Source organism: Pezoporus wallicus, unplaced genomic scaffold, assembly GCF_028554395.1.
Source record: "Pezoporus wallicus isolate ANWC-B61680 ecotype Strahan unplaced genomic scaffold, APGP_CSIRO_Pwel_v1 contig_6382, whole genome shotgun sequence".
Classification (NCBI taxonomy): domain Eukaryota; kingdom Metazoa; phylum Chordata; class Aves; order Psittaciformes; family Psittacidae; genus Pezoporus; species Pezoporus wallicus.
Window position 1 is genome coordinate 689,712 of NW_026638015.1, and position 8,958 is coordinate 698,669.

General features: G+C 54.1%; 1 protein-coding gene across 1 annotated transcript; it reads right to left on the reverse strand.

Annotated features, from left to right (window-relative positions):
• Positions 1 to 192: 192 nt before the first annotated feature.
• Positions 193 to 7,795, reverse strand: ACP2 (acid phosphatase 2, lysosomal). Its single transcript, XM_057408852.1, has 11 exons — positions 7,651 to 7,795; positions 7,472 to 7,567; positions 7,309 to 7,395; positions 4,577 to 4,729; positions 4,147 to 4,245; positions 3,897 to 3,986; positions 1,836 to 1,968; positions 1,673 to 1,761; positions 1,010 to 1,116; positions 610 to 785; positions 193 to 527 (listed from the first exon to the last, which is right to left on the reverse strand). Exons 1-11 carry the CDS (start codon positions 7,750 to 7,752, stop codon positions 391 to 393), a joined length of 1,269 nt encoding a protein of 422 aa, XP_057264835.1. The 5' UTR covers positions 7,753 to 7,795; the 3' UTR covers positions 193 to 390.
• Between the last annotated feature and the right edge of the window lie 1,163 nt (positions 7,796 to 8,958).

Sequence of the window (8,958 nt, forward strand, 5' to 3'; positions counted from 1 at the left end):
CGCAGCTCCTGACTGCACTGCATGCGGCAGCTCCTGGAGGCCCCTCTGCCACAGTCATGGTGAGTGGTAACATTTACAATCACTTCAACAGAGGAAAACCCTTGCCCAGCTCCCACTGGCCATGTTGGGAATCCCAGGCTAGGTGAGCTCTAGAGGACTGCTGGCACCACCCAGTACACTGGCTGCAGAATTAAGGTGTCATTTCCATTAGAGCAGCTCAGTTCTCCCCCTCTGGGACGTTGCCTTTAGCAAGAATCCAAAAATCAAGTCCTGCTTCATTCTGGGAAGCAAAGGCCAAAGTAAAAGAATGCTCAGTAACTGAAGGTGCCCAATCATCCTTAGGGGCAATTCTGCTCCCTCCTACTGCTTGGGAAGGAGTCGAAGCAACTGTCAGGCCTGTTCTTCTCCCTCGTTGGAAACATGCCGGTAGCCAGGGTGTTGGGACTGTATGCGAAAGAGTACAGTCAAGAGGAGGATTATGAGGAGAAGGAGAATGGATCCACAGACAGCCAGACCCACAAACAGTTCTGCAAGGGAGAAAACAAGTGGTCAACTTGGGATCAGCCAAGTTTCCCCGTTCTGTCACGCTGGGGTCCAGTATGGGCTCACCTGTGTCGTGCACAATGGTTGCTACCTGGCATTCTCGCTCCCAGTCCTGGGGAATAACAGGATCCGTGAGTTCCAAGAACCTTTGCAGTGGGCATTTATGCTGACAGCCAGGGATTGTCAGTGGGAAAGGTTCCCTCCCACTCTCATTCCGGTAAAACATCTCCACAGAGTAGTTACTGAAAACGAAACAGCCACGTGTTTAGGTTTGTTCTTCTTTCTCCAGCTGAAGTCATCCCTTCCCATAACCTCAGTGTGCACACGCTTTCCTTTACTCTGGTGGTAGTTTTCCTCCTAAGTCTGCCACTAAGAGCAAGTTTGCATCCCCCTAGGGTGGAGCCTGGCCTAAGGTATCTAACCCTTGAAGTGAAATCACAGCAGACGTCTTTACTGCAGCCCTCACCCATCATCCTCTTGGTACAGCTCAAATAAATGACATGAGGCGTATGGTGGTTGAATCTTGTTGTAGACATCTAGAGCCATCTGCAGTGCCACAAGTGTAGTGTCATGCTGAGGAAGAGGGAAAAAAACCAAATCAGTCACCCTTAGGGATGTGGCAGCTCAGTCTGTACCAGTAACGGACAGGGAAGTGCTGAGGGGATGTCACCTTTGCAACTTCCATCTGGAAGATGGGAGAGGACCTGTACTGCTAGAGTGGTGATCTGTGATGGTGCCAGGGGAGGAAGTGAAACATGATTGTGTATCCTGAATGGTTCTTTAAGAATTAATCTCTAGGGAGCAATTTGGGAGACACTCAACTTTCCAGTCAGTCAGCTGCTGGGAACAGGGAATGACTCTGCCTCACTGTGGAAATATCTGAGTAGCATCAACCCATCTACCAAATAAACACAGCAGTGGCTTATCCACAAGCCGGAGCTAATAGGAACAAAGTGCAGCTTGGGAATGATGCCAGATTCTGCACACCCCACCCAGCCAGGGGCAAAGGTGCATGTCCTGATCACTGCAGGCTGTAGAGAAGCCGGAAAGGGTTAAAACTTATCACCAAGCCCAAGCTCCCTGTAAGGAGGAGGAGGAGATGGATAAAAGCCCCTGAGCTCTGACTTACCGCTGAATAGACAAGCAGTTTCAGGTCCTGGTGGGCTGAAACATCTGCTGCTTTGGTTAGGTTTTTCCTTATGTGACCCAGCAGGACCCCTGAAGGAAGGGAACAGCTACTAAGAGGTTGAAACTAGACAGAGCAGCATGAAGGTCCCTCCTGGTACACTCACCGCCTTGCAGACGAGCTTTTTCTACCCGATCTTGGATCCCAAACAGAAATTCAAACCCAAAGTCTTTGAGTTGCTTCAGTCGAGTCATGACATCTGGTGTCGCCCAGTCAGGCAAGTCCATTTTGTGTACTTGCTAGAAAGAGAAACACAACACTCATCTGCAGGTAGCATGGAGCACAGGTTGATCAGAGGATGGGAGTCAGGGGGTCTGGAGTCCTGCCCATCCTGCTTCTGGGTTCCTGTATTGCGTTAAATATGCCCCTTTCCTATTCTTCTGTCCTCACACTGCTGTGCTGTGTGCAGAGAATAGATGCAGAGTTTAATGTTGTTCCAGAAATTCCTAATGACAAGCATGAGGAGTAAAATGTAGGAGCTACACTTCTGTGAAAGCACAACTCGAGTGCCAGATCGTGTTGTACCACTGATAACAATAATCTCGGGGCGTTTACTTTACATGTGGCTGATTCTGCCCTGCAGATAGCATGCAGTCAAGAAGAAAACCAAACACAAAACCCAACAGAAAAGATAAGGCAGCGAGCATGAACTCGAGGTTGCCGGGGTACCACTGCCCTGGTGGCTCTGAGGGCTGCTGAAGGATCCTGGAGAAGGTTAGCAAGTGCTTTACAGACCTAACACTGGGATGCACCACTTACAAAGCCCCGCACGCCAACCCAGAACACACAGAACTGGGAACCAAGGGAAGAATTTGCTTTGCAGCCAACCCATTACAAGAAAGGATTAGTTATCCTGGCAGGCAAACAGCAGTTGTGGTTTCCTGGCATTACATGGAGCAATTTTCTATGCCACATCCCGTTAAACTGCCAGAAGATGAAGCTGAATATCCTTAAGGGCCCATTCGGAGTGGTGTGGAGAAACTCCCATCACAAACACAGGTATTTAGTTAGCTTTTCAGTAAATTACAATGAGAATGGCTGGGAAGCTGAACTATTTCTTATGGTAGAATGAAGTTACTGGCTCAGATGAGAAAAAACAATCCTCCTCTTAGGGCAGTGTTTGTATGAGTTAGGAAAAAGGAAGAAGCCCAAAGCAGGTGAGACCTGAGGGTATAGTTTTGAGAGTAAAAACTCCCCTTGTTCACAATGTCCTGGTTTCATTTTGGGAAGCTGTTCTGCAGGTTCTTGGGGATTACAGGGGCTGTCAGCTGGCCTTTGGGGCCCAGTGTGTGAGCTCACTGAGTCTTGAAGAAGATTTGATATTCTTGATCTCTCTGACCAAGGGATTTTTGTTACTAACAGAAGTTGTTTCACTCTGATTCACTATTCCAGGAGAGGAGATGGGGTTTGTGTATCAAAGGGCAAATTTACACAGTGCAACACAGCTCTGGACTGGAATATTCTCAGCTTGCAGCAACTCAAGCTGCTGCTTTACATAGCAAAGTGCAATTCCATGCAGATTCATCTTTCACATCCCCAAAATAGTACATACCACTGTGTACCACTGCCAGCAAGCCAAGGAGTCTTGCACCTCCACAGGATTAGCATGACAGACTGCTCAGGTTTATGGCTTCCTTCACATTCAGTTAGTTTGACATGAAAGAACTCTAATGCTACACACAAATAAATTTGTGTGTGAGCACTGTAAGTCTCCTGGATACATAACCTCTACTTTAGCACTATCAAAGCACAGCTAAACCCGATCTTTTATTTGGCTTAAGCCTTCACAAGACAGGCTTTCAACAAAACTCCACGTGCATACAGTCTCAACTCAGCCTTGTCCACAGAGATCTAAAGATTTCACCTGTGGCTGTTTCTAGTGACTTGCAAAAGAGGCATTTATTATGCAGGAGGAACTTTTTCTGGCTCTGGCATGATGCCTAAGCTACAAAGTGGGAGGTTAGGGAGTGCCAAGCAGGTAAGTCTTGGCACATGCCTTTAGTGAGTGAGAACTGTTGTTATTCTGCATTCATTATTTGTAACTGCAGGGTGGGAATGGTGAGAGGTTTTGGAGATTTTATGGGGTTTTGCAAAGTAATTTTTCAAAGGAAAATCCAGAGTCCCACAGACCAAATTCCAGTGGCTGTGCGGTGATGGCCCAACTTACTTCACAGAACAGCGTGTCGTAGACACTCCAAACACCCTCGAGAGAGACATCCTGGATCCCAGTCTCATTTGCCACCATCTGCAGGAATGGCTGTAGGTATGAGAAAAGAGAAAGGCCTTCAGTTTTCAAACCTTATGCTGTATTACACACACAGGTATTCCCACCCTCTTCCCAGAGCTATGATGTAGAGGTGATAATACTTTTAACTACAAGCCTAAGACCACCTTATCTCATGCAAACAATCACTTACCCAATTCTCTTTGGTCTTATTTATGTATACTGCTGAGTGCCGGGTTTCATTCTGTAGCTGTTCATACCGTGGACAGGGGGCCAAAGGAAACTTCAGTAGCTGGACAGAGACAACAACAGCAGCTTGAACATGGAAGCACAGAACTTGCAGTCAAAAGTGCAACTGTAACGAAACCCCGATGAGCAGGAGGCATCTCTAAACAGCCTCAAGTCCTGCCTTCGGCGTACTCCAGGTCATCCACGGGCTGCTGGGGTGTTGTATCTAACATGCTGAGTGAACACAACCCCTGAATTCTCATCTGAGGACAGAAGAACCTTTGCAAAGAGGTCCCAGGAGGAATTTAACCTGAATCAAGACTGAAGCAAAGACTTTTGGGGAAGTCAGCATAACAACACGCGGTAGTGAGTACGTATCCCTGAGCCTAACTTACCCTTTCATCAGACTTGGCTACTGTGTGCACAGGGATAGGCTGCCAGGAGATGTTGGGGTTGAAGATCTGTGCTCCCTCTGGGGGATACATTCCTGCCAGGTTGGCCTCCGCACTCATCAGCGTCCGGTCATAGTCTGTGCTGCGGACGAAGATCTGCCAGGACAGGACAGTGCACCATTAGTAACGCTGGTGTAAGCGGTGATGCTCCTTGGATGCACTCGCTGAGGAATGTTGCCAAGCACCCTGCAGCTGCTCACAGACAACAAGATAATGGGAGCTGAAGGGACTGAGTCTGCTGATGTCAGCCTGTCCAAAACTGTATGGGCAGATACACAGACAACTGTGTGTGTAACACTGCAGTGGGCTGCTCTGGATCAGTGGGATGGGCAGGTGCTGTGCGGGGGTTACAGGTAGAGAGGAGTCTGAATATGGAGAAGAGTAAAAGAAGAGTTGGAGCACTTCTGCTCCGGAGCCAGGCTGAGAGAGCTGGGCTTGTTGAGCCTGGAGAAGGCTCATGGGAGACCTTGGAGCAGCTTCCAGTGCCTAAAAGGGCTACAGGAAATCTGGAGAGGGGCTTTGGACAAGTAGTAGTGACAGGACAAGGGGAATGGCTTTAACCTGCTAGAGAGGAGATTTAGATTGGACACTGGGAAGAAGTTCTTCCCTGTGAGGGTGCTGAGGCGCTGGCACAGGGTGCCCAGAGAAGCTGTGGCTGCCCCATCCCTGGCAGTGTTCAAGGCCAGATTGGACACAGGGGCTTGGAGCAACCTGCTCTAGTGGAAGGTGTCCCTGCCTGGGGCAGGGGGTTGGAACTGGATGAGCTTTAAGGTCCCTTACAACACAAATCAGTTTGGGATTCTATAAGAGCAAGAGTGAGATGCAGAAAAGGCTTCTCCACACTTTCCCATCTATGAAATGAAGACAAGAGTGATTGATTAACGGGAGAGAAGGAAAAGGGAGAGCTGGGATTTTATTTGATCCTTGTGGACTCTTGGTATTGATGGACCAAGACTTTCTCATTCCAGAGCTCAGAGGGAGAGATCTGAGCCAGAGAAAAGAGAGAAACAAGAAAAATACTGAGAAGTTCAGCAGGTCAAAATGGCAAAACTTTGGTATTGTGGCATCTGTGTGCTGGAAACACCTGGGGGGAGACTGGAGAGCAACCAGTCAGAAAACATGAGGAACACACAGGAAATCATGAAGGCATGACCTAGAAACCAGGATGCTGAACCTGAAACAACATGAATAAAAAGCCAGAAGAATGGAATACAATGTCAAGATGGGGAATTCTTTCTTTAATGTTAAATGAGGAGAGAAAACTATGTATGCTCACTGTGTGGAGCATCCCTCATGTGAAGGGTGCCTCAAAACAGTCGCTAGGAAAACAAAAAGTTGCCTTTTCTCTGATGGTTTCTACCCACTTGTAACTATGGGTTGAAAACCACTGCCCCTGCGCTCCCTACCCAGGGCTGCTTCCATCCATGGTCAGCTATGGAGAAACAGAAGGGAAATATTCTAGTGGATAAGGATCTAATGGTGGAAGTGTTGCAAAAGCTGATCAAGCCCTGGGTGCCTCCTTCAGCCCCTCTGCCAGGGCTCCAGCCTGTCGCTGAGTCAGGTGACAGATGGTCACAGGGTGTCACCCAGAGGCAACGCTTCTTCTAAAGGAGGTTGCTCAACTGGAGCAGGGCTTTGGGCTTGGTTTGCAGAACAGCTTTTGTTTGCATACGCCTGGGTTTGTTTTTCCTTCTCAAACATGGGAAGGAAAACATTCCGTGGGCAAAAGCTTTATAGGAATGAAGTATGTTTGGAAAGGAACCGCTGAGGAATGTTAAAGGATCTTGGTTGAGCCAATTCGGGAAGTTTTGTTGATGAAGCAAATGTCAAGGAAGGGGTGCAGCCTGAACTATGGCAGGCTGGGGATGCACTGGGGAGCCTGAAAAGGGGGGAAACGACGACAGAAAGTTGTAGAGAGGCTCTCAGTGTGGTCAATCCCCCTAAGTGAGCACGGATAAAACAACTGAGCCAATGCAGAGCCAGTAGTGGGGCACAGGGTCTGCCTGCCCGCTGCCCACCCAAACCCCGTGATGGCAAGCCTCCCATCGTGACACTTGCTCATGTTCCTGGTGACTCACACTCATCAGGAGTATTTGGGGAGGACTTTTTATTTCCTTCCATTTGTGGATGTTTCACGTTTTCCCCTGTGCTCAGCACATGGTTCCACCGGGGCCCCACGACTCTTTACACAAGAAACCTACCTATGTCTCAAGAGCTACTGTAAAGTGTGGCAACATCCTGGAGAGAGAGAGCAGGAAATTAATAGCTTTGGGGGACTGAAGCCATCGGTCCTCTATAGGTGGAAACAAATGAGAGGGTCACTGCTGGTTAGTAACTACTGCTTGTGTGTACAGACACCCATGGGATTGTACCTGGAGTGCCCCACAGAGCCAACACAGGTTGCATTCTTCTCAGCCGACGTGACACGCACATACACACACAATAACCTTACAGCCTGGAGCGAGCGGGGAGCACCGGCCACCGCACAGCGCGCCTGGTGTATCCCCTGCGGCCCGAGCCGGCGGCTCCGGCAGCCCCACAGCCCCGCTGCTCGGTGCCTCTGCTCCCGCCTGCGGTGGGGACGGGCTGGGAAACACAAACCCCGAGACAAGACCCGGCCCCGGCGCTCCCCCGCCGAGGGAAGCCGCTCCCCGCAGCCCCCCGAGCCCCGGTACCTCCTGCCGCCGGTACATCAGGCTGAGGAAGCCGCGGTAGCGCTGCCGCAGGGCCCGGCCCAGCTCCCACTGCTGCCGCATCCCCACCTGCAACGGCACCGCGCGTTACTGACAGCCCGGGAACCGCTCCCGGTCCCGGTTCCAGCCCCGGCCCCGCACGCACCTGCGTGAGCTGCCCGAAGCCCTGCGGCCACGCGTCCTCCTGGAAGGGGTCCCGCGGGTAGGCCTTGATGGGCGAGCGGTCCCCGTGCCGGTACACCTGCGGGCGGCACCGGGTCACACCGCGCACCGGGACAGGGCAGGGCAGCTCCGTCCCGTCCCGTCCCGCCCCGTCCCCCTCACCAGCGTTACGAAGCGGAGCCCGCGGGGCCGGGCGGGCGGCGGCTGCAGGCAGAGCGCTGCGAGGAGCAGGACGGCGCCCGCCCAGCCGCGCCCCGCCGCCATCGCGCCTCAACCCGGGCCGGAACCGACCCGCAGCCGCCCGCAAGCCCGCACGGACTCGGCCGCCCCGCACACACCGGAAGTGGCCTAGGGCCGCCACACACCGAAGGAGGCGGGGCTGTGGGCGGGGCCTGGCGCGCCGGCCGGCGGCGGGGCGGGGCGGGCGGAGCTGCGCGTGACCCGGGGCCGGGCCGCGCGTGACATCAGCGCAGCTCCGCCGGGACCCGCACCGGGACGGGACCCGCTCCGGGCCGGGCCGGGCCGCCCCTCGCCTCCCGCAGCACCTGCGCACGGGGGGGGCGGCGGCCGCGCAGCGCCGGGGAGCCTCGGGCCGCTCCGGTAACTTTCCTTTGGGCTCCGCTCTCGGGCGCGCGCCCCTGCCTCGTTCCCTTCTCCTTCCCTCTCGTCCTCGTTCTCCTCCTCGCGGGCCCGACGCGGTCTCTCCGCGTGCCCGGGGCTCCCGGTAGGGGATCGGGACGCGCTCTCCCGCCCCGCGGCCTGCGCCGGCCCGAGCCGCGGCGGCGTTTCTTGGGACCCGGTGCCGGCGGTGCAGCGCCGCGTGCTGCTGCCGGGCCGGGCCGGGCCGGGCCGCGCTGGAAGGCGCTGGCAGGGAGAGCGGTGGCGGTAGCGGCCTGTCCCGTCCCGCTGAGCTCCCCGGGCCTGGCGGGGACGGGCCGGGCTCCTCCGCTCTGTGGAGGGAAGGCGGGAGCCGGTGTGGGGTCGGTGTTGCCGGTGGCACCGGGGCCCGGCCCCGCGCCTCGGGTGCCCATCGCGGAGCAGAGGGACGCGGTCCCGCAGTGGCAGGGGTTGGGTCGGGCGGCAGCAGGAGGTGGCGGGACCTGGCGCGCGAGAGCAGGAGTTCGGGGTGGGATGGCGCTTGCCGTGCGTCTGAAGAGCCGCGTTACCGTCCGCTGTCCCCTGGGATGCTGCCGGGACGTGCAGCACAGGGATGTGTGCTCGGTGGACACTTGTCAGCTGTCGTCTTCCCTTGTCTCCTCGGCTCACCGCTGCGTTTCTGTGCTCCGTTCACCCGTTGCATCCGGTCAGCCCAGGTCTTTTCTAGGACACAAGGGTGTCTGCACAGCTGTCAGCCTGTGGGGTGCTGTTCAAAGGTAACGTTGCTTACACTGGTGGTGGCTCTTCCTTGTGCCGTCTCACCGGCACTCGTCGTGCCGCAGGTGTGTCAGGAGGGGTGCTTTGCTCTGGACC